At 54.3% G+C, this 24,927-nt stretch overlaps 2 protein-coding genes across 5 annotated transcripts in view; one reads left to right on the top strand and one right to left on the bottom strand.

The window, feature by feature from the left end:
* Positions 1 to 24,927, top strand: part of MRPS27 (mitochondrial ribosomal protein S27) — a 183,657-nt gene that overhangs the window by 155,579 nt on the left and 3,151 nt on the right. The window lies entirely within an intron of this gene.
* Positions 21,918 to 24,927, bottom strand: part of MAP1B (microtubule associated protein 1B) — a 96,813-nt gene continuing 93,803 nt past the window's right edge. For 2 of the 4 annotated variants that reach the window (XM_060093015.1, XM_060093019.1), the window contains one exon: positions 21,918 to 23,957. In XM_060093015.1, coding sequence (XP_059948998.1) covers positions 23,845 to 23,957 — 113 coding nt within the window. In that variant the 3' untranslated portion in view covers positions 21,918 to 23,844. The remainder of the gene's footprint in view (positions 23,958 to 24,927) is intronic. The other 2 variants (XM_060093016.1, XM_060093017.1) reach the window with 2 other exon arrangements.

Raw genomic sequence — 24,927 nt, 5'->3', positions numbered from 1 at the left:
TGAGATGACATTTGTAAAAAGACCCATGCGGATGAGGCTGAGGATCATGGAGTCGCCCGGGGGAAAGCGTGGTAGACAAAGACACCAGTGCTGAGGCCCTGGAGGGAACTGTGCCTAGAGTGCGTGAAGAAGGCCCGTGTGGCTGGAGCGGACTGTGCAAGGCACAGAGCAGCGGGATTTGAGGCCAGGGAGATGAGGGGTAAAGGAAAGGACCGGTGGTGAAGACCGCCAGCCCATCAGTAAGGACGACTACCCCCTATGGTCACTGTGCCTTCCTGAGATGACATTTGTAAAAAGACCCACGGGGATGAGGCTGAGGATCATGGAGTCGCCGGGGGGAAAGCGTGGTAGACAAAGACACCAGTGCTGAGGCCCTGGAGGGAACTGTGCCTAGAGTGCGTGAAGAAGGCCCGTGTGGCTGGAGCGGACTGTGCAAGGCACAGAGCAGCGGGATGTGAGGCCAGGGAGATGAGGGGTAAAGGAAAGGACCGGTGGTGAAGACCGCCAGCCCATCAGTAAGGACAACTACCCCCTATGGTCACGGTGCCTTCCTGAGGTGACATTTGTAAAAAGACCCACGCGGATGAGGCTGAGGATCATGGAGTCGCCGGGGGGAAAGCGTGGTAGACAAAGACACCAGTGCTGAGGCCCTGGAGGGAACTGTGCCTAGAGTGCGTGAAGAAGGCCCGTGTGGCTGGAGCGGACTGTGCAAGGCACAGAGCAGCGGGATTTGAGGCCAGGGAGATGAGGGGTAAAGGAAAGGACCGGTGGTGAAGACCGCCAGCCCATCAGTAAGGACAACTACCCCCTATGGTCACTGTGCCTTCCTGACGTGACATTTGTAAAAAGACCCACGGGGATGAGGCTGAGGATCATGGAGTCGCCGGGGGGAAAGCGTGGTAGACAAAGACACCAGTGCTGAGGCCCTGGAGGGAACTGTGCCTAGAGTGCGTGAAGAAGGCCCGTGTGGCTGGAGCGGACTGTGCAAGGCACAGAGCAGCGGGATGTGAGGCCTGGGAGATGAGGGGTAAAGGAAAGGACCGGTGGTGAAGACCGCCAGCCCATCAGTAAGGACAACTACCCCCTATGGTCACTGTGCCTTCCTGAGGTGACATTTGTAAAAATACCCACGCGGATGAGGCTGAGGATCATGGAGTCGCCGGGGGGAAAGCGTGGTAGACAAAGACACCAGTGCTGAGGCCCTGGAGGGAACTGTGCCTAGAGTGCGTGAAGAAGGCCCGTGTGGCTGGAGCGGACTCTGCAAGGCACAGAGCAGTGGGATTTGAGGCCAGGGAGATGAGGGGTAAAGGAAAGGACCGGTGGTGAAGACCGCCAGCCCATCAGTAAGGACAACTACCCCCTATGGTCACTGTGCCTTCCTGAGATGACATTTGTAAAAAGACCCACGCGGATGAGGCTGAGGATCATGGAGTCGCCGGGGGGAAAGCGTGGTAGACAAAGACACCAGTGCTGAGGCCCTGGAGGGAACTGTGCCTAGAGTGCGTGAAGAAGGCCCGTGTGGCTGGAGCGGACTCTGCAAGGCACAGAGCAGTGGGATTTGAGGCCAGGGAGATGAGGGGTAAAGGAAAGGACCGGTGGTGAAGACCGCCAGCCCATCAGTAAGGACAACTACCCCCTATGGTCACTGTGCCTTCCTGAGATGACATTTGTAAAAAGACCCACGCGGATGAGGCTGAGGATCATGGAGTCGCCGGGGGGAAAGCGTGGTAGACAAAGACACCAGTGCTGAGGCCCTGGAGGGAACTGTGCCTAGAGTGCGTGAAGAAGGCCCGTGTGGCTGGAGCGGACTCTGCAAGGCACAGAGCAGTGGGATTTGAGGCCAGGGAGATGAGGGGTAAAGGAAAGGACCGGTGGTGAAGACCGCCAGCCCATCAGTAAGGACAACTACCCCCTATGGTCACTGTGCCTTCCTGAGATGACATTTGTAAAAAGACCCACGCGGATGAGGCTGAGGATCATGGAGTCGCCGGGGGGAAAGCGTGGTAGACAAAGAAACCAGGGCTGAGGCCCTGGAGGGAACTGTGCCTAGAGTGCGTGAAGAAGGCCCGTGTGGCTGGAGCGGACTGTGCAAGGCACAGAGCAGCGGGATTTGAGGCCAGGGAGATGAGGGGTAAAGGAAAGGACCGGTGGTGAAGACCGCCAGCCCATCAGTAAGGACAACTACCCCCTATGGTCACTGTGCCTTCCTGAGATGACATTTGTAAAAAGACCCATGCGGATGAGGCTGAGGATCATGGAGTCGCCCGGGGGAAAGCGTGGTAGACAAAGACACCAGTGCTGAGGCCCTGGAGGGAACTGTGCCTAGAGTGCGTGAAGAAGGCCCGTGTGGCTGGAGCGGACTGTGCAAGGCACAGAGCAGCGGGATTTGAGGCCAGGGAGATGAGGGGTAAAGGAAAGGACCGGTGGTGAAGACCGCCAGCCCATCAGTAAGGACGACTACCCCCTATGGTCACTGTGCCTTCCTGAGATGACATTTGTAAAAAGACCCACGGGGATGAGGCTGAGGATCATGGAGTCGCCGGGGGGAAAGCGTGGTAGACAAAGACACCAGTGCTGAGGCCCTGGAGGGAACTGTGCCTAGAGTGCGTGAAGAAGGCCCGTGTGGCTGGAGCGGACTGTGCAAGGCACAGAGCAGCGGGATGTGAGGCCAGGGAGATGAGGGGTAAAGGAAAGGACCGGTGGTGAAGACCGCCAGCCCATCAGTAAGGACAACTACCCCCTATGGTCACGGTGCCTTCCTGAGGTGACATTTGTAAAAAGACCCACGCGGATGAGGCTGAGGATCATGGAGTCGCCGGGGGGAAAGCGTGGTAGACAAAGACACCAGTGCTGAGGCCCTGGAGGGAACTGTGCCTAGAGTGCGTGAAGAAGGCCCGTGTGGCTGGAGCGGACTGTGCAAGGCACAGAGCAGCGGGATTTGAGGCCAGGGAGATGAGGGGTAAAGGAAAGGACCGGTGGTGAAGACCGCCAGCCCATCAGTAAGGACAACTACCCCCTATGGTCACTGTGCCTTCCTGACGTGACATTTGTAAAAAGACCCACGGGGATGAGGCTGAGGATCATGGAGTCGCCGGGGGGAAAGCGTGGTAGACAAAGACACCAGTGCTGAGGCCCTGGAGGGAACTGTGCCTAGAGTGCGTGAAGAAGGCCCGTGTGGCTGGAGCGGACTGTGCAAGGCACAGAGCAGCGGGATGTGAGGCCAGGGAGATGAGGGGTAAAGGAAAGGACCGGTGGTGAAGACCGCCAGCCCATCAGTAAGGACAACTACCCCCTATGGTCACTGTGCCTTCCTGAGGTGACATTTGTAAAAATACCCACGCGGATGAGGCTGAGGATCATGGAGTCGCCGGGGGGAAAGCGTGGTAGACAAAGACACCAGTGCTGAGGCCCTGGAGGGAACTGTGCCTAGAGTGCGTGAAGAAGGCCCGTGTGGCTGGAGCGGACTCTGCAAGGCACAGAGCAGTGGGATTTGAGGCCAGGGAGATGAGGGGTAAAGGAAAGGACCGGTGGTGAAGACCGCCAGCCCATCAGTAAGGACAACTACCCCCTATGGTCACTGTGCCTTCCTGAGATGACATTTGTAAAAAGACCCACGCGGATGAGGCTGAGGATCATGGAGTCGCCGGGGGGAAAGCGTGGTAGACAAAGACACCAGTGCTGAGGCCCTGGAGGGAACTGTGCCTAGAGTGCGTGAAGAAGGCCCGTGTGGCTGGAGCGGACTGTGCAAGGCACAGAGCAGCGGGATTTGAGGCCAGGGAGATGAGGGGTAAAGGAAAGGACCGGTGGTGAAGACCGCCAGCCCATCAGTAAGGACAACTACCCCCTATGGTCACTGTGCCTTCCTGAGATGACATTTGTAAAAAGACCCACGCGGATGAGGCTGAGGATCATGGAGTCGCCGGGGGGGAAAGCGTGGTAGACAAAGAAACCAGGGCTGAGGCCCTGGAGGGAACTGTGCCCAGAGTGCGTGAAGAAGGCCCGTGTGGCTGGAGCGGACTCTGCAAGGCACAGAGCAGTGGGATTTGAGGCCAGGGAGATGAGGGGTAAAGGAAAGGACCGGTGGTGAAGACCGCCAGCCCATCAGTAAGGACAACTACCCCCTATGGTCACTGTGCCTTCCTGAGGTGACATTTGTAAAAAGACCCACGCGGATGAGGCTGAGGATCATGGAGTCGCCGGGGGGAAAGCGTGGTAGACAAAGACACCAGTGCTGAGGCCCTGGAGGGAACTGTGCCTAGAGTGCGTGAAGAAGGCCCGTGTGGCTGGAGCGGACTGTGCAAGGCACAGAGCAGCGGGATTTGAGGCCAGGGAGATGAGGGGTAAAGGAAAGGACCGGTGGTGAAGACCGCCAGCCCATCAGTAAGGACAACTACCCCCTATGGTCACTGTGCCTTCCTGAGGTGACATTTGTAAAAAGACCCACGCGGATGAGGCTGAGGATCATGGAGTCGCCGGCGGGAAAGCGTGGTAGACAAAGACACCAGTGCTGAGGCCCTGGAGGGAACTGTGCCTAGAGTGCGTGAAGAAGGCCCGTGTGGCTGGAGCGGACTGTGCAAGGCACAGAGCAGCGGGATTTGAGGCCAGGGAGATGAGGGGTAAAGGAAAGGACCGGTGGTGAAGACCGCCAGCCCATCAGTAAGGACGACTACCCCCTATGGTCACTGTGCCTTCCTGAGATGACATTTGTAAAAAGACCCACGGGGATGAGGCTGAGGATCATGGAGTCGCCGGGGGGAAAGCGTGGTAGACAAAGACACCAGTGCTGAGGCCCTGGAGGGAACTGTGCCTAGAGTGCGTGAAGAAGGCCCGTGTGGCTGGAGCGGACTGTGCAAGGCACAGAGCAGCGGGATGTGAGGCCAGGGAGATGAGGGGTAAAGGAAAGGACCGGTGGTGAAGACCGCCAGCCCATCAGTAAGGACAACTACCCCCTATGGTCACTGTGCCTTCCTGAGGTGACATTTGTAAAAAGACCCACGCGGATGAGGCTGAGGATCATGGAGTCGCCGGGGGGAAAGCGTGGTAGACAAAGACACCAGTGCTGAGGCCCTGGAGGGAACTGTGCCTAGAGTGCGTGAAGAAGGCCCGTGTGGCTGGAGCGGACTGTGCAAGGCACAGAGCAGCGGGATTTGAGGCCAGGGAGATGAGGGGTAAAGGAAAGGACCGGTGGTGAAGACCGCCAGCCCATCAGTAAGGACAACTACCCCCTATGGTCACTGTGCCTTCCTGAGATGACATTTGTAAAAAGACCCACGCGGATGAGGCTGAGGATCATGGAGTCGCCGGGGGGAAAGCGTGGTAGACAAAGACACCAGTGCTGAGGCCCTGGAGGGAACTGTGCCTAGAGTGCGTGAAGAAGGCCCGTGTGGCTGGAGCGGACTCTGCAAGGCACAGAGCAGTGGGATTTGAGGCCAGGGAGATGAGGGGTAAAGGAAAGGACCGGTGGTGAAGACCGCCAGCCCATCAGTAAGGACAACTACCCCCTATGGTCACTGTGCCTTCCTGAGATGACATTTGTAAAAAGACCCACGCGGATGAGGCTGAGGATCATGGAGTCGCCGGGGGGAAAGCGTGGTAGACAAAGACACCAGTGCTGAGGCCCTGGAGGGAACTGTGCCTAGAGTGCGTGAAGAAGGCCCGTGTGGCTGGAGCGGACTGTGCAAGGCACAGAGCAGCGGGATTTGAGGCCAGGGAGATGAGGGGTAAAGGAAAGGACCGGTGGTGAAGACCGCCAGCCCATCAGTAAGGACAACTACCCCCTATGGTCACTGTGCCTTCCTGAGATGACATTTGTAAAAAGACCCACGCGGATGAGGCTGAGGATCATGGAGTCGCCGGGGGGAAAGCGTGGTAGACAAAGACACCAGTGCTGAGGCCCTGGAGGGAACTGTGCCTAGAGTGCGTGAAGAAGGCCCGTGTGGCTGGAGCGGACTCTGCAAGGCACAGAGCAGTGGGATTTGAGGCCAGGGAGATGAGGGGTAAAGGAAAGGACCGGTGGTGAAGACCGCCAGCCCATCAGTAAGGACAACTACCCCCTATGGTCACTGTGCCTTCCTGAGATGACATTTGTAAAAAGACCCACGCGGATGAGGCTGAGGATCATGGAGTCGCCGGGGGGAAAGCGTGGTAGACAAAGAAACCAGGGCTGAGGCCCTGGAGGGAACTGTGCCTAGAGTGCGTGAAGAAGGCCCGTGTGGCTGGAGCGGACTGTGCAAGGCACAGAGCAGCGGGATTTGAGGCCAGGGAGATGAGGGGTAAAGGAAAGGACCGGTGGTGAAGACCGCCAACCCATCAGTAAGGACAACTACCCCCTATGGTCACTGTGCCTTCCTGAGATGACATTTGTAAAAAGACCCATGCGGATGAGGCTGAGGATCATGGAGTCGCCCGGGGGAAAGCGTGGTAGACAAAGACACCAGTGCTGAGGCCCTGGAGGGAACTGTGCCTAGAGTGCGTGAAGAAGGCCCGTGTGGCTGGAGCGGACTGTGCAAGGCACAGAGCAGCGGGATTTGAGGCCAGGGAGATGAGGGGTAAAGGAAAGGACCGGTGGTGAAGACCGCCAGCCCATCAGTAAGGACGACTACCCCCTATGGTCACTGTGCCTTCCTGAGATGACATTTGTAAAAAGACCCACGGGGATGAGGCTGAGGATCATGGAGTCGCCGGGGGGAAAGCGTGGTAGACAAAGACACCAGTGCTGAGGCCCTGGAGGGAACTGTGCCTAGAGTGCGTGAAGAAGGCCCGTGTGGCTGGAGCGGACTGTGCAAGGCACAGAGCAGCGGGATGTGAGGCCAGGGAGATGAGGGGTAAAGGAAAGGACCGGTGGTGAAGACCGCCAGCCCATCAGTAAGGACAACTACCCCCTATGGTCACGGTGCCTTCCTGAGGTGACATTTGTAAAAAGACCCACGCGGATGAGGCTGAGGATCATGGAGTCGCCGGGGGGAAAGCGTGGTAGACAAAGACACCAGTGCTGAGGCCCTGGAGGGAACTGTGCCTAGAGTGCGTGAAGAAGGCCCGTGTGGCTGGAGCGGACTGTGCAAGGCACAGAGCAGCGGGATTTGAGGCCAGGGAGATGAGGGGTAAAGGAAAGGACCGGTGGTGAAGACCGCCAGCCCATCAGTAAGGACAACTACCCCCTATGGTCACTGTGCCTTCCTGACGTGACATTTGTAAAAAGACCCACGGGGATGAGGCTGAGGATCATGGAGTCGCCGGGGGGAAAGCGTGGTAGACAAAGACACCAGTGCTGAGGCCCTGGAGGGAACTGTGCCTAGAGTGCGTGAAGAAGGCCCGTGTGGCTGGAGCGGACTGTGCAAGGCACAGAGCAGCGGGATGTGAGGCCTGGGAGATGAGGGGTAAAGGAAAGGACCGGTGGTGAAGACCGCCAGCCCATCAGTAAGGACAACTACCCCCTATGGTCACTGTGCCTTCCTGAGGTGACATTTGTAAAAATACCCACGCGGATGAGGCTGAGGATCATGGAGTCGCCGGGGGGAAAGCGTGGTAGACAAAGACACCAGTGCTGAGGCCCTGGAGGGAACTGTGCCTAGAGTGCGTGAAGAAGGCCCGTGTGGCTGGAGCGGACTCTGCAAGGCACAGAGCAGTGGGATTTGAGGCCAGGGAGATGAGGGGTAAAGGAAAGGACCGGTGGTGAAGACCGCCAGCCCATCAGTAAGGACAACTACCCCCTATGGTCACTGTGCCTTCCTGAGATGACATTTGTAAAAAGACCCACGCGGATGAGGCTGAGGATCATGGAGTCGCCGGGGGGAAAGCGTGGTAGACAAAGACACCAGTGCTGAGGCCCTGGAGGGAACTGTGCCTAGAGTGCGTGAAGAAGGCCCGTGTGGCTGGAGCGGACTCTGCAAGGCACAGAGCAGCGGGATTTGAGGCCAGGGAGATGAGGGGTAAAGGAAAGGACCGGTGGTGAAGACCGCCAGCCCATCAGTAAGGACGACTACCACCTATGGTCACTGTGCCTTCCTGAGATGACATTTGTAAAAAGACCCACGGGGATGAGGCTGAGGATCATGGAGTCGCCGGGGGGAAAGCGTGGTAGACAAAGACACCAGTGCTGAGGCCCTGGAGGGAACTGTGCCTAGAGTGCGTGAAGAAGGCCCGTGTGGCTGGAGCGGACTCTGCAAGGCACAGAGCAGTGGGATTTGAGGCCAGGGAGATGAGGGGTAAAGAAAAGGACCGGTGGTGAAGACCGCCAGCCCATCAGTAAGGACAACTACCCCCTATGGTCACTGTGCCTTCCTGAGATGACATTTGTAAAAAGACCCACGCGGATGAGGCTGAGGATCATGGAGTCGCCGGGGGGAAAGCGTGGTAGACAAAGAAACCAGGGCTGAGGCCCTGGAGGGAACTGTGCCCAGAGTGCGTGAAGAAGGCCCGTGTGGCTGGAGCGGACTGTGCAAGGCACAGAGCAGCGGGATTTGAGGCCAGGGAGATGAGGGGTAAAGGAAAGGACCGGTGGTGAAGACCGCCAGCCCATCAGTAAGGACAACTACCCCCTATGGTCACTGTGCCTTCCTGAGGTGACATTTGTAAAAAGACCCACGCGGATGAGGCTGAGGATCATGGAGTCGCCGGGGGGAAAGCGTGGTAGACAAAGACACCAGTGCTGAGGCCCTGGAGGGAACTGTGCCTAGAGTGCGTGAAGAAGGCCCGTGTGGCTGGAGCGGACTGTGCAAGGCACAGAGCAGTGGGATTTGAGGCCAGGGAGATGAGGGGTAAAGGAAAGGACCGGTGGTGAAGACCGCCAGCCCATCAGTAAGGACAACTACCCCCTATGGTCACTGTGCCTTCCTGAGATGACATTTGTAAAAAGACCCATGCGGATGAGGCTGAGGATCATGGAGTCGCCCGGGGGAAAGCATGGTAGACAAAGACACCAGTGCTGAGGCCCTGGAGGGAACTGTGCCTAGAGTGCGTGAAGAAGGCCCGTGTGGCTGGAGCGGACTGTGCAAGGCACAGAGCAGTGGGATTTGAGGCCAGGGAGATGAGGGGTAAAGGAAAGGACCGGTGGTGAAGACCGCCAGCCCATCAGTAAGGACAACTACCCACTATGGTCACTGTGCCTTCCTGAGGTGACATTTGTAAAAAGACCCACGCGGATGAGGCTGAGGATCATGGAGTCGCCGGGGGGAAAGCGTGGTAGACAAAGACACCAGTGCTGAGGCCCTGGAGGGAACTGTGCCTAGAGTGCGTGAAGAAGGCCCGTGTGGCTGGAGCGGACTGTGCAAGGCACAGAGCAGCGGGATTTGAGGCCAGGGAGATGAGGGGTAAAGGAAAGGACCGGTGGTGAAGACCGCCAGCCCATCAGTAAGGACGACTACCCCCTATGTTCACTGTGCCTTCCTGAGATGACATTTGTAAAAAGACCCACGGGGATGAGGCTGAGGATCATGGAGTCGCCGGGGGGAAAGCGTGGTAGACAAAGACACCAGTCCTGAGGCCCTGGAGGGAACTGTGCCTAGAGTGCGTGAAGAAGGCCCGTGTGGCTGGAGCGGACTGTGCAAGGCACAGAGCAGCGGGATGTGAGGCCAGGGAGATGAGGGGTAAAGGAAAGGACCGGTGGTGAAGACCGCCAGCCCATCAGTAAGGACAGCTACCCCCTATGGTCACTGTGCCTTCCTGAGGTGACATTTGTAAAAAGACCCACGCGGATGAGGCTGAGGATCATGGAGTCGCCGGGGGGAAAGCGTGGTAGACAAAGACACCAGTGCTGAGGCCCTGGAGGGAACTGTGCCTAGAGTGCGTGAAGAAGGCCCGTGTGGCTGGAGCGGACTGTGCAAGGCACAGAGCAGCGGGATTTGAGGCCAGGGAGATGAGGGGTAAAGGAAAGGACCGGTGGTGAAGACCGCCAGCCCATCAGTAAGGACAACTACCCCCTATGGTCACTGTGCCTTCCTGAGATGACATTTGTAAAAAGACCCACGCGGATGAGGCTGAGGATCATGGAGTCGCCGGGGGGAAAGCGTGGTAGACAAAGACACCAGGGCTGAGGCCCTGGAGGGAACTGTGCCTAGAGTGCGTGAAGAAGGCCCGTGTGGCTGGAGCGGACTGTGCAAGGCACAGAGCAGCGGGATTTGAGGCCAGGGAGATGAGGGGTAAAGGAAAGGACCGGTGGTGAAGACCGCCAGCCCATCAGTAAGGACAACTACCCCCTATGGTCACTGTGCCTTCCTGAGGTGACATTTGTAAAAAGACCCACGCGGATGAGGCTGAGGATCATGGAGTCGCCGGGGGGAAAGCGTGGTAGACAAAGACACCAGTGCTGAGGCCCTGGAGGGAACTGTGCCTAGAGTGCGTGAAGAAGGCCCGTGTGGCTGGAGCGGACTGTGCAAGGCACAGAGCAGCGGGATTTGAGGCCAGGGAGATGAGGGGTAAAGGAAAGGACCGGTGGTGAAGACCGCCAGCCCATCAGTAAGGACAACTACCCCCTATGGTCACTGTGCCTTCCTGAGATGACATTTGTAAAAAGACCCACGCGGATGAGGCTGAGGATCATGGAGTCGCCGGGGGGGAAAGCGTGGTAGACAAAGAAACCAGGGCTGAGGCCCTGGAGGGAACTGTGCCCAGAGTGCGTGAAGAAGGCCCGTGTGGCTGGAGCGGACTCTGCAAGGCACAGAGCAGTGGGATTTGAGGCCAGGGAGATGAGGGGTAAAGGAAAGGACCGGTGGTGAAGACCGCCAGCCCATCAGTAAGGACAACTACCCCCTATGGTCACTGTGCCTTCCTGAGGTGACATTTGTAAAAAGACCCACGCGGATGAGGCTGAGGATCATGGAGTCGCTGGGGGGAAAGCGTGGTAGACAAAGACACCAGTGCTGAGGCCCTGGAGGGAACTGTGCCTAGAGTGCGTGAAGAAGGCCCGTGTGGCTGGAGCGGACTGTGCAAGGCACAGAGCAGCGGGATTTGAGGCCAGGGAGATGAGGGGTAAAGGAAAGGACCGGTGGTGAAGACCGCCAGCCCATCAGTAAGGACAACTACCCCCTATGGTCACTGTGCCTTCCTGAGATGACATTTGTAAAAAGACCCATGCGGATGAGGCTGAGGATCATGGAGTCGCCCGGGGGAAAGCGTGGTAGACAAAGACACCAGTGCTGAGGCCCTGGAGGGAACTGTGCCTAGAGTGCGTGAAGAAGGCCCGTGTGGCTGGAGCGGACTGTGCAAGGCACAGAGCAGTGGGATTTGAGGCCAGGGAGATGAGGGGTAAAGGAAAGGACCGGTGGTGAAGACCGCCAGCCCATCAGTAAGGACAACTACCCCCTATGGTCACTGTGCCTTCCTGAGATGACATTTGTAAAAAGACCCATGCGGATGAGGCTGAGGATCATGGAGTCGCCCGGGGGAAAGCATGGTAGACAAAGACACCAGTGCTGAGGCCCTGGAGGGAACTGTGCCTAGAGTGCGTGAAGAAGGCCCGTGTGGCTGGAGCGGACTGTGCAAGGCACAGAGCAGTGGGATTTGAGGCCAGGGAGATGAGGGGTAAAGGAAAGGACCGGTGGTGAAGACCGCCAGCCCATCAGTAAGGACAACTACCCACTATGGTCACTGTGCCTTCCTGAGGTGACATTTGTAAAAAGACCCACGCGGATGAGGCTGAGGATCATGGAGTCGCCGGGGGGAAAGCGTGGTAGACAAAGACACCAGTGCTGAGGCCCTGGAGGGAACTGTGCCTAGAGTGCGTGAAGAAGGCCCGTGTGGCTGGAGCGGACTGTGCAAGGCACAGAGCAGCGGGATTTGAGGCCAGGGAGATGAGGGGTAAAGGAAAGGACCGGTGGTGAAGACCGCCAGCCCATCAGTAAGGACGACTACCCCCTATGTTCACTGTGCCTTCCTGAGATGACATTTGTAAAAAGACCCACGGGGATGAGGCTGAGGATCATGGAGTCGCCGGGGGGAAAGCGTGGTAGACAAAGACACCAGTCCTGAGGCCCTGGAGGGAACTGTGCCTAGAGTGCGTGAAGAAGGCCCGTGTGGCTGGAGCGGACTGTGCAAGGCACAGAGCAGCGGGATGTGAGGCCAGGGAGATGAGGGGTAAAGGAAAGGACCGGTGGTGAAGACCGCCAGCCCATCAGTAAGGACAGCTACCCCCTATGGTCACTGTGCCTTCCTGAGGTGACATTTGTAAAAAGACCCACGCGGATGAGGCTGAGGATCATGGAGTCGCCGGGGGGAAAGCGTGGTAGACAAAGACACCAGTGCTGAGGCCCTGGAGGGAACTGTGCCTAGAGTGCGTGAAGAAGGCCCGTGTGGCTGGAGCGGACTGTGCAAGGCACAGAGCAGCGGGATTTGAGGCCAGGGAGATGAGGGGTAAAGGAAAGGACCGGTGGTGAAGACCGCCAGCCCATCAGTAAGGACAACTACCCCCTATGGTCACTGTGCCTTCCTGAGATGACATTTGTAAAAAGACCCACGCGGATGAGGCTGAGGATCATGGAGTCGCCGGGGGGAAAGCGTGGTAGACAAAGACACCAGGGCTGAGGCCCTGGAGGGAACTGTGCCTAGAGTGCGTGAAGAAGGCCCGTGTGGCTGGAGCGGACTGTGCAAGGCACAGAGCAGCGGGATTTGAGGCCAGGGAGATGAGGGGTAAAGGAAAGGACCGGTGGTGAAGACCGCCAGCCCATCAGTAAGGACAACTACCCCCTATGGTCACTGTGCCTTCCTGAGGTGACATTTGTAAAAAGACCCACGCGGATGAGGCTGAGGATCATGGAGTCGCCGGGGGGAAAGCGTGGTAGACAAAGACACCAGTGCTGAGGCCCTGGAGGGAACTGTGCCTAGAGTGCGTGAAGAAGGCCCGTGTGGCTGGAGCGGACTGTGCAAGGCACAGAGCAGCGGGATTTGAGGCCAGGGAGATGAGGGGTAAAGGAAAGGACCGGTGGTGAAGACCGCCAGCCCATCAGTAAGGACAACTACCCCCTATGGTCACTGTGCCTTCCTGAGATGACATTTGTAAAAAGACCCACGCGGATGAGGCTGAGGATCATGGAGTCGCCGGGGGGGAAAGCGTGGTAGACAAAGAAACCAGGGCTGAGGCCCTGGAGGGAACTGTGCCCAGAGTGCGTGAAGAAGGCCCGTGTGGCTGGAGCGGACTCTGCAAGGCACAGAGCAGTGGGATTTGAGGCCAGGGAGATGAGGGGTAAAGGAAAGGACCGGTGGTGAAGACCGCCAGCCCATCAGTAAGGACAACTACCCCCTATGGTCACTGTGCCTTCCTGAGGTGACATTTGTAAAAAGACCCACGCGGATGAGGCTGAGGATCATGGAGTCGCCGGGGGGAAAGCGTGGTAGACAAAGACACCAGTGCTGAGGCCCTGGAGGGAACTGTGCCTAGAGTGCGTGAAGAAGGCCCGTGTGGCTGGAGCGGACTGTGCAAGGCACAGAGCAGCGGGATTTGAGGCCAGGGAGATGAGGGGTAAAGGAAAGGACCGGTGGTGAAGACCGCCAGCCCATCAGTAAGGACAACTACCCCCTATGGTCACTGTGCCTTCCTGAGATGACATTTGTAAAAAGACCCATGCGGATGAGGCTGAGGATCATGGAGTCGCCCGGGGGAAAGCGTGGTAGACAAAGACACCAGTGCTGAGGCCCTGGAGGGAACTGTGCCTAGAGTGCGTGAAGAAGGCCCGTGTGGCTGGAGCGGACTGTGCAAGGCACAGAGCAGTGGGATTTGAGGCCAGGGAGATGAGGGGTAAAGGAAAGGACCGGTGGTGAAGACCGCCAGCCCATCAGTAAGGACAACTACCCACTATGGTCACTGTGCCTTCCTGAGGTGACATTTGTAAAAAGACCCACGCGGATGAGGCTGAGGATCATGGAGTCGCCGGGGGGAAAGCGTGGTAGACAAAGACACCAGTGCTGAGGCCCTGGAGGGAACTGTGCCTAGAGTGCGTGAAGAAGGCCCGTGTGGCTGGAGCGGACTGTGCAAGGCACAGAGCAGCGGGATTTGAGGCCAGGGAGATGAGGGGTAAAGGAAAGGACCGGTGGTGAAGACCGCCAGCCCATCAGTAAGGACGACTACCCCCTATGTTCACTGTGCCTTCCTGAGATGACATTTGTAAAAAGACCCACGGGGATGAGGCTGAGGATCATGGAGTCGCCGGGGGGAAAGCGTGGTAGACAAAGAAACCAGGGCTGAGGCCCTGGAGGGAACTGTGCCTAGAGTGCGTGAAGAAGGCCCGTGTGGCTGGAGCGGACTGTGCAAGGCACAGAGCAGCGGGATTTGAGGCCAGGGAGATGAGGGGTAAAGGAAAGGACCGGTGGTGAAGACCGACAGCCCATCAGTAAGGACAACTACCCCCTATGGTCACTGTGCCTTCCTGAGGTGACATTTGTAAAAAGACCCACGCGGATGAGGCTGAGGATCATGGAGTCGCCGGGGGGAAAGCGTGGTAGACAAAGACACCAGTGCTGAGGCCCTGGAGGGAACTGTGCCTAGAGTGCGTGAAGAAGGCCCGTGTGGCTGGAGCGGACTGTGCAAGGCACAGAGCAGCGGGATTTGAGGCCAGGGAGATGAGGGGTAAAGGAAAGGACCGGTGGTGAAGACCGCCAGCCCATCAGTAAGGACAACTACCCCCTATGGTCACTGTGCCTTCCTGAGATGACATTTGTAAAAAGACCCACGCGGATGAGGCTGAGGATCATGGAGTCGCCGGGGGGAAAGCGTGGTAGACAAAGACACCAGTGCTGAGGCCCTGGAGGGAACTGTGCCTAGAGTGCGTGAAGAAGGCCCGTGTGGCTGGAGCGGACTGTGCAAGGCACAGAGCAGCGGGATTTGAGGCCAGGGAGATGAGGGGTAAAGGAAAGGACCGGTGGTGAAGACCGCCAGCCCATCAGTAAGGACAACTACCCCCTATGGTCACTGTGCCTTCCTGAGGTGACATTTGTAAAAAGACCCACGCGGATGAGGCTGAGGATCATGGAGTCGCCGGGGGGAAAGCGTGGTAGACAAAGACACCAGTGCTGAGGCCCTGGAGAGAACTGTGCCTAGAGTGCGTGAAGAAGGCCCGTGTGGCTGGAGCGGACTGTGCAAGGCACAGAGCAGCGGGATTTGAGGCCAGGGAGATGAGGGGTAAAGGAAAAGAGCGGTGGTGAAGACCGCCAGCCCATCAGTAAGGACAACTACCCCCTATGGTCACTGTGCCTTCCTGAGGTGACATTTGTAAAAAGACCCACGCGGATGAGGCTGAGGATCATGGAGTCGCCGGGGGGAAAGCGTGGTAGACAAAGACACCAGTGCTGAGGCCCTGGAGGGAACTGTGCCTAGAGTGCGTGAAGAAGGCCCGTGTGGCTGGAGCGGACTGTGCAAGGCACAGAGCAGCGGGATTTGAGGCCAGGGAGATGAGGGGTAAAGGAAAGGACCGGTGGTGAAGACCGACAGCCCATCAGTAAGGACAACTACCCCCTATGGTCACTGTGCCTTCCTGAGGTGACATTTGTAAAAAGACCCACGCGGATGAGGCTGAGGATCATGGAGTCGCCGGGGGGAAAGCGTGGTAGACAAAGACACCAGTGCTGAGGCCCTGGAGGGAACTGTGCCTAGAGTGCGTGAAGAAGGCCCGTGTGGCTGGAGCGGACTGTGCAAGGCACAGAGCAGCGGGATTTGAGGCCAGGGAGATGAGGGGTAAAGGAAAGGACCGGTGGTGAAGACCGCCAGCCCATCAGTAAGGACGACTACCCCCTATGGTCACTGTGCCTTCCTGAGATGACATTTGTAAAAAGACCCACGGGGATGAGGCTGAGGATCATGGAGTCGCCGGGGGGAAAGCGTGGTAGACAAAGACACCAGTGCTGAGGCCCTGGAGGGAACTGTGCCTAGAGTGCGTGAAGAAGGCCCGTGTGGCTGGAGCGGACTGTGCAAGGCACAGAGCAGCGGGATGTGAGGCCAGGGAGATGAGGGGTAAAGGAAAGGACCGGTGGTGAAGACCGCCAGCCCATCAGTAAGGACAACTACCCCCTATGGTCACTGTGCCTTCCTGAGGTGACATTTGTAAAAAGACCCACGCGGATGAGGCTGAGGATCATGGAGTCGCCGGGGGGAAAGCGTGGTAGACAAAGACACCAGTGCTGAGGCCCTGGAGGGAACTGTGCCTAGAGTGCGTGAAGAAGGCCCGTGTGGCTGGAGCGGACTGTGCAAGGCACAGAGCAGCGGGATTTGAGGCCAGGGAGATGAGGGGTAAAGGAAAGGACCGGTGGTGAAGACCGCCAGCCCATCAGTAAGGACAACTACCCCCTATGGTCACTGTGCCTTCCTGAGATGACATTTGTAAAAAGACCCACGCGGATGAGGCTGAGGATCATGGAGTCGCCGGGGGGAAAGCGTGGTAGACAAAGACACCAGTGCTGAGGCCCTGGAGGGAACTGTGCCTAGAGTGCGTGAAGAAGGCCCGTGTGGCTGGAGCGGACTCTGCAAGGCACAGAGCAGTGGGATTTGAGGCCAGGGAGATGAGGGGTAAAGGAAAGGACCGGTGGTGAAGACCGCCAGCCCATCAGTAAGGACAACTACCCCCTATGGTCACTGTGCCTTCCTGAGATGACATTTGTAAAAAGACCCACGCGGATGAGGCTGAGGATCATGGAGTCGCCGGGGGGAAAGCGTGGTAGACAAAGAAACCAGGGCTGAGGCCCTGGAGGGAACTGTGCCTAGAGTGCGTGAAGAAGGCCCGTGTGGCTGGAGCGGACTGTGCAAGGCACAGAGCAGCGGGATTTGAGGCCAGGGAGATGAGGGGTAAAGGAAAGGACCGGTGGTGAAGACCGCCAGCCCATCAGTAAGGACAACTACCCCCTATGGTCACTGTGCCTTCCTGAGATGACATTTGTAAAAAGACCCATGCGGATGAGGCTGAGGATCATGGAGTCGCCCGGGGGAAAGCGTGGTAGACAAAGACACCAGTGCTGAGGCCCTGGAGGGAACTGTGCCTAGAGTGCGTGAAGAAGGCCCGTGTGGCTGGAGCGGACTGTGCAAGGCACAGAGCAGCGGGATTTGAGGCCAGGGAGATGAGGGGTAAAGGAAAGGACCGGTGGTGAAGACCGCCGGCCCATCAGTAAGGACGACTACCCCCTATGGTCACTGTGCCTTCCTGAGATGACATTTGTAAAAAGACCCACGGGGATGAGGCTGAGGATCATGGAGTCGCCGGGGGGAAAGCGTGGTAGACAAAGACACCAGTGCTGAGGCCCTGGAGGGAACTGTGCCTAGAGTGCGTGAAGAAGGCCCGTGTGGCTGGAGCGGACTGTGCAAGGCACAGAGCAGCGGGATGTGAGGCCAGGGAGATGAGGGGTAAAGGAAAGGACCGGTGGTGAAGACCGCCAGCCCATCAGTAAGGACAACTACCCCCTATGGTCACGGTGCCTTCCTGAGGTGACATTTGTAAAAAGACCCACGCGGATGAGGCTGAGGATCATGGAGTCGCCGGGGGGAAAGCGTGGTAGACAAAGACACCAGTGCTGAGGCCCTGGAGGGAACTGTGCCTAGAGTGCGTGAAGAAGGCCCGTGTGGCTGGAGCGGACTGTGCAAGGCACAGAGCAGCGGGATTTGAGGCCAGGGAGATGAGGGGTAAAGGAAAGGACCGGTGGTGAAGACCGCCAGCCCATCAGTAAGGACAACTACCCCCTATGGTCACTGTGCCTTCCTGACGTGACATTTGTAAAAAGACCCACGGGGATGAGGCTGAGGATCATGGAGTCGCCGGGGGGAAAGCGTGGTAGACAAAGACACCAGTGCTGAGGCCCTGGAGGGAACTGTGCCTAGAGTGCGTGAAGAAGGCCCGTGTGGCTGGAGCGGACTGTGCAAGGCACAGAGCAGCGGGATGTGAGGCCAGGGAGATGAGGGGTAAAGGAAAGGACCGGTGGTGAAGACCGCCAGCCCATCAGTAAGGACAACTACCCCCTATGGTCACTGTGCCTTCCTGAGGTGACATTTGTAAAAATACCCACGCGGATGAGGCTGAGGATCATGGAGTCGCCGGGGGGAAAGCGTGGTAGACAAAGACACCAGTGCTGAGGCCCTGGAGGGAACTGTGCCTAGAGTGCGTGAAGAAGGCCCGTGTGGCTGGAGCGGACTCTGCAAGGCACAGAGCAGTGGGATTTGAGGCCAGGGAGATGAGGGGTAAAGGAAAGGACCGGTGGTGAAGACCGCCAGCCCATCAGTAAGGACAACTACCCCCTATGGTCACTGTGCCTTCCTGAGATGACATTTGTAAAAAGACCCACGCGGATGAGGCTGAGGATCATGGAGTCGCCGGGGGGAAAGCGTGGTAGACAAAGACACCAGTGCTGAGGCCCTGGAGGGAACTGTGCCTAGAGTGCGTGAAGAAGGCCCGTGTGGCTGGAGCGGACTGTGCAAGGCACAGAGCAGCGGGATTTGAGGCCAGGGAGATGAGGGGTAAAGGAAAGGACCGGTGGTGAAGACCGCCAGCCCATCAGTAAGGACGACTACCACCTATGGTCACTGTGCCTTCCTGAGATGACATTTGTAAAAAGACCCACGGGGATGAGGCTGAGGATCATGGAGTCGCCGGGGGGAAAGCGTGGTAGACAAAGACACCAGTGCTGAGGCCCTGGAGGGAACTGTGCCTAGAGTGCGTGAAGAAGGCCCGTGTGGCTGGAGCGGACTGTGCAAGGCACAGAGCAGCGGGATGTGAGGCCAGGGAGATGAGGGGTAAAGGAAAGGACCGGTGGTGAAGACCGCCAGCCCATCAGTAAGGACAACTACCCCCTATGGTCACTGTGCCTTCCTGAGGTGACATTTGTAAAAAGACCCACGCGGATGAGGCTGAGGATCATGGAGTCGCCGGGGGGAAAGCGTGGTAGACAAAGACACCAGTGCTGAGGCCCTGGAGGGAACTGTGCCTAGAGTGCGTGAAGAAGGCCCGTGTGGCTGGAGCGGACTGTGCAAGGCACAGAGCAGCGGGATTTGAGGCCAGGGAGATGAGGGGTAAAGGAAAGGACCGGTGGTGAAGACCGCCAGCCCATCAGTAAGGACAACTACCCCCTATGGTCACTGTGCCTTCCTGACGTGACATTTGTAAAAAGACCCACGGGGATGAGGCTGAGGATCATGGAGTCGCCGGGGGGAAAGCGTGGTAGACAAAGACACCAGTGCTGAGGCCCTGGAGGGAACTGTGCCTAGAGTGCGTGAAGAAGGCCCGTGTGGCTGGAGCGGACTCTGCAAGGCACAGAGCAGTGGGATTTGAGGCCAGGGAGATGAGGGGTAAAGGAAAGGACCGGTGGTGAAGACCGCCAGCCCATCAGTAAGGACAACTACCCCCTATGGTCACTGTGCCTTCCTGAGGTGACATTTGTAAAAAGACCCACGCGGATGAGGCTGAGGATCATGGAGTCGCCGGGGGGAAAGCGTGGTAGACAAAGACACCAGTGCTGAGGCCCTGGAGGGAACTGTGCCTAGAGTGCGTGAAGAAGGCCCGTGTGGCTGGAGCGGACTGTGCAAGGCACAGAGCAGCGGGATTTGAGGCCAGGGAGATGAGGGGTAAAGGAAAGGACCGGTGGTGAAGACCGCCAGCCCATCAGTAAGGACAACTACCCCCTATGGTCACTGTGCCTTCCTGAGGTGACATTTGTAAAAAGACCCACGCGGATGAGGCTGAGGATCATGGAGTCGCCGGGGGGAAAGCATGGTAGACAAAGACACCAGTGCTGAGGCCCTGGAGGGAACTGTGCCTAGAGTGCGTGAAGAAGGCCCGTGTGGCTGGAGCGGACTGTGCAAGGCACAGAGCAGCGGGATGTGAGGCCAGGGAGATGAGGGGTAAAGGAAAGGACCGGTGGTGAAGACCGCCAGCCCATCAGTAAGGACAACTACCCCCTATGGTCACGGTGCCTTCCTGAGGTGACATTTGTAAAAAGACCCACGCGGATGAGGCTGAGGATCATGGAGTCGCCGGGGGGAAAGCGTGGTAGACAAAGACACCAGTGCTGAGGCCCTGGAGGGAACTGTGCCTAGAGTGCGTGAAGAAGGCCCGTGTGGCTGGAGCGGACTGTGCAAGGCACAGAGCAGCGGGATTTGAGGCCAGGGAGATGAGGGGTAAAGGAAAGGACCGGTGGTGAAGACCGCCAGCCCATCAGTAAGGACGACTACCCCCTATGGTCACTGTGCCTTCCTGAGGTGACATTTGTAAAAAGACCCATGCGGATGAGGCTGAGGATCATGGAGTCGCCCGGGGGAAAGCGTGGTAGACAAAGACACCAGTGCTGAGGCCCTGGAGGGAACTGTGCCTAGAGTGCGTGAAGAAGGCCCGTGTGGCTGGAGCGGACTGTGCAAGGCACAGAGCAGCGGGATTTGAGGCCAGGGAGATGAGGGGTAAAGGAAAGGACCGGTGGTGAAGACCGCCAGCCCATCAGTAAGGACAACTACCCCCTATGGTCACTGTGCCTTCCTGAGGTGACGTTTGTAAAAAGACCCACGGGGATGAGGCTGAGGATCATGGAGTCGCCGGGGGGAAAGCGTGGTAGACAAAGACACCAGTGCTGAGGCCCTGGAGGGAACTGTGCCTAGAGTGCGTGAAGAAGGCCCGTGTGGCTGGAGCGGACTGTGCAAGGCACAGAGCAGCGGGATGTGAGGCCAGGGAGATGAGGGGTAAAGGAAAGGACCGGTGGTGAAGACCGCCAGCCCATCAGTAAGGACGACTACCCCCTATGGTCACTGTGCCTTCCTGAGGTGACATTTGTAAAAAGACCCACGCGGATGAGGCTGAGGATCATGGAGTCGCCTGGGGGAAATATTTCAAATTATTATTTTTTGTAAGAATTTTTCTGTAACCTTCCAAATGTAGTGATGTTTGTAGTTAGTATAAATCAAGCTTTGGAAGTCCAAAAAATAAAGACTGCCTTCATTTTAGAAAAAAAACTGTAATTTTCTGGCCCCAAGGGCATAGTGCAGTTCACTTAAGTTTTGGTATAATTTATAGTCAGTCTCCTTTTCTCTTCTGCAAAAGGTACCAGTTTTCTAAGTAAAAAGTAAACCAGTTTTCTAAGTAGTAGTTCTTAAAATTTCAGACTTATGAAAAGTTGGTAGTAGAATTTTATTTAGAATTTTACTTAACGCCTTAAGTATTCATTTTTTAATGAGTGCTTTAACATAACACATTGGGAATAGCTGCTGCAAAGTAGGCCTGTGTGATTTTTTTAAATTGACATGAGCAGTCAAATCGCTGATTCATTAAATTTGGAACATTTTCTATGCCCGTGATGAGTTTGTGAACCATGAAGAAAATGAGACTAAAAGATACGCAAACAAGTCGGATAATACTACAGTGGTTGCTGATTGTTGAGATTATTGTTAAACTGTAATTCATAATTTAGATGGCAGTATTTATCTCTTTGTTGTAAACTCTCATAGCTGAATTGCTTAAGTACAAGTTATAGAATTTCAGTCCACTTAATTTTTAATGGAAAATCTTAAACCTAAATTGCTGATTTAAAAGGTACTGTACAACCATTGTATCTGTAAATAACTTTACTTAGCACCTTTTTGTCACAATAGTATGCAATACTACTTGAGTGAGCTATTTTGGAAGTAATACCAAGTTCTAGTGTTTGCTTCTTAGTATTGGACTGAATTTACAGTTCCGTTCTGGACATTTTGCACTAAAGTAGTCGAATCCATTCTTCTTTCTTTTTGTTAACGTGCTCTGTACCACTGGTGAGTGCTCCTTAGTTTCCTTACCTGCTGCTACAGAAAGTTCTTTTACATCCCAATGGCTATCACCAAGGCCACAAAATAGAAAAGCTATATTTGTATGCAACACTAACCCTTTGACTGCTAATGTATGTTTCCGCTTGCTGTGCCTTGTTATGGCTGCTTTTTTGTGCTAATAAAGTACGTTTGGTGTTCAAAAAAAAAAAAAAGACAGCACAGCACACACACCAACTTTTGCCACTTTTGTATTTTATTGTGGAAGTGAGGTGTTTCTTTTTGTTTCTTTTACATCAAATATCCTCAATGGAAGAGGGGATATTGCACACAAATATCATAAAAGCACTACATATTACTTTCACTGGAAACTAATTTTCTACATTAGATATGACTGGATAGGATAGAAGTGATGCAGGATTATAAGACATAATACCATACACAGCTGCAGACTGACACAAACACCATTCAGAACAAGAGAGAGGAGTGGGAGGTGCTTCTCAGCCAGGCTCAAGACCATGTCCTTCCAGGGTGGAAGGAGAAGGGCTGCGTGCAGCGCCGTAAGCCTGACTCAGTGCCGCAGGGGCGTTCTGAAAAGGGCAGCCCCGGTCTTGATGTCCCATCTCGATGGCTCCTTTTTGGGGGAGCTCCAAATGAGTGCAGAGAAGCTATTTATTTCTTCCCTTCCTTTTCAGTTGTTGATGCTGCCTTTTAAATTAATAAAGTCACAGATTTTTTTTCATAGTAAATAGTTTTAATACCAGGTGAATAACCTAATCGCTTTCAAAGAAATGCTCATCCCCTAGGCTGCTTTTGGTGTGTTGTTCAGTTGGTTAAAAGATAAAAGCTTACAGTTCCTTTCAGATGGAAACAGGGTCTTTTCTTCTAAATCTGAAGCGCAAAAAAAAGTTATTAATCTAACTCACAATGTCATTACTGAGCAAGAACCTCCTGTGACAGGTGACTGAAGAGGCAAGAAAAGCAATTTCAGAATTGTAGAGCAGCTCCTGAGAGCTGAAATTTGGTAACAGGTAAAATGGGAAGTGGTAAAATTTCCATTAGCAAATGATTAAATCTTATTAAATGAGTACTGGAAAGCTCCTAAACTGTGTAAGCTATTGGAGACACTTAAAACATTCATATACACTGGGGAAACCATTTACTATGACATGTAAGGTTAAGAAAAAAAACCATTTTTGGGGGGAACACCATGGAAAATGGCATTTAAGGGTTGGGAAGGGGGGGAAGGGTCAGTCACTGTATCCAGCCCCACCACAAGACTGAGAAAGCATGCACAGGGATTGGGTTTTGAGAAAGGGGATAGAATTAGTTAAAATTGAAAATGGAGGATCATCTCTAACGTCTAGTCTCTGTAGAAGTTTAAGAATTACCACCAAAAAGTTCAGGATCATGAGTGCTAGCTCGATGGAATCCCATCATTTAAACAGAGTGTAAATTCCTTTCACTCAAATATTCAATCTATACAATTGGATTAAGTAATCAGTATGAACAAAGCTCCTAGAAGTCTGTGTCAATCTTTAGCTCTCACCATGAATGTACATGGTACATTGTGATGGCTGTTACTAAACTAATTGTGTATTTATGAAACTAGCAAAATTAGGTTAGTCACACAGGTAGGAAAGGTGTCTGGAAGGACAGGAGCAACCTGTAATGTAAATATTGGTGTTCCTGTTATATTCAGGCTCTGTGGTCATCACTGAGAACAATGGATGGAGAAAGGTACTGATCTATTTCATAGGAAAAAGAGCCAGCTGACCAGTGACAGCTTTTGTATATTTTTTCCATTAAATTCCATAGCAAAAAAGAAAAGAAAAAAAAAAAAAAGGAGTGGGATTGAACGGTTATAATTGAAGACTGGCTATAATTTTCCTAAAATGTTTGGTTTTTTTCTTAAAGCAAAATAATGTACATGTTAAATAAATTTAATTTGGGAAATTGGAAAATAATTCCATCTTCTATCAAAGAAAAATCAACCAGAGGTCTGGATTTGGCAAGAAGGCTGGAAATCTGTTTCTCTTCCAATGCATCATGTGAACCAACTTAACAACTAATTATTAAATTATCATCTTGAGTATCTTAGAGGTTGTCTCTTAAAATACCTTTTAAGTAGGTGAGTTTATACTCACTGAAATCCTTTTTTGTCACAATGTGTTTTCCATCGTGTGCTCGTTTTTTTGTACCCTAAATCGATGCGTTGTTCTTAAGGACTTCAAAGAAATAGGGTAATAAATAAAAGCTGCATTTCTAGAGAAGCCTAAAAAAAAATAGAATATTAATTTTTTAAAAAAATTAAACATTTGAAAAATGTAATTCACAGCATTAAGTAGACTGCATTAGGTCCTCGGTGAAGGGACCCGGAAGAAGCATTGTTTAAACCTTCATAGTTAGTTAGCAGTGCAAAACACACACTTATCAGACAAAAATAAACTAAAATGTTAATTCTGAAATAAATAACTAACATAGAAAATAAAACGAGGTGATTGTTGACTACTCCGTAGATCTTAGAGTCTGCAGGAGACGCAACTCGACAGAGCCCAGCACAGCTGTCACTGAAAAGTTTGCCACATCTGAACACTGGGTGCGTTGATCTGCAACTTGAAACTCAACGTCAGTTTTAATCATGATCTGGCTTCCCAGGTTCATAGTTCAATGATGACAATGATGGAAATGATCTCTGAACTCTACGTGATGAACCGTAGGAGTTGGGAATTCATTTGTTTTCAACGTATTTTTCTTTTTTTGTTTTTTCCAAAAAAGAAAATCCCAAAGCAAATTTTTGCTAGGGTTCTTTGAACTTGTCTTGGCTCTTTTACCTCATGGTTGAAGATCTTGAAAGAAGTACGTAGGATACCACTGGGTGATGTACTCGTAAAGGCCTGGAAAAGTAGCCATTCTCCCCCACTCTAAGATAGCGCATACTCAGATTTTTGTTATGGGACTCAAGGGGTGGGAGGTATCACTATTCCTGGTAGTGATGGGCTTTTAATAAATATTATTACTGCAATATCAGACTTCAATCTCACCAGAACTTCAAAAAACATTATTCATTTTTTTGTCTTACGAAACACTTAAAAAAAAAAGACTGTCACTTGAAAATTTTCTTTGCATTTTCCTGTAAATGAAAACATTTGTTAAAAAGTTCATCTATGAAAAGTTCTCACATATCTAAAAAAAAAATTCTGTACACTTGTTCCCATAATTATGCTGAAATTAATGGAAAATTA

The sequence above is a fragment of the Mesoplodon densirostris genome, chromosome 3 (genome assembly GCF_025265405.1).
Source record: "Mesoplodon densirostris isolate mMesDen1 chromosome 3, mMesDen1 primary haplotype, whole genome shotgun sequence".
NCBI lineage: Eukaryota > Metazoa > Chordata > Mammalia > Artiodactyla > Ziphiidae > Mesoplodon > Mesoplodon densirostris.
This window is presented reverse-complemented; position numbering and strand designations above follow the sequence as displayed.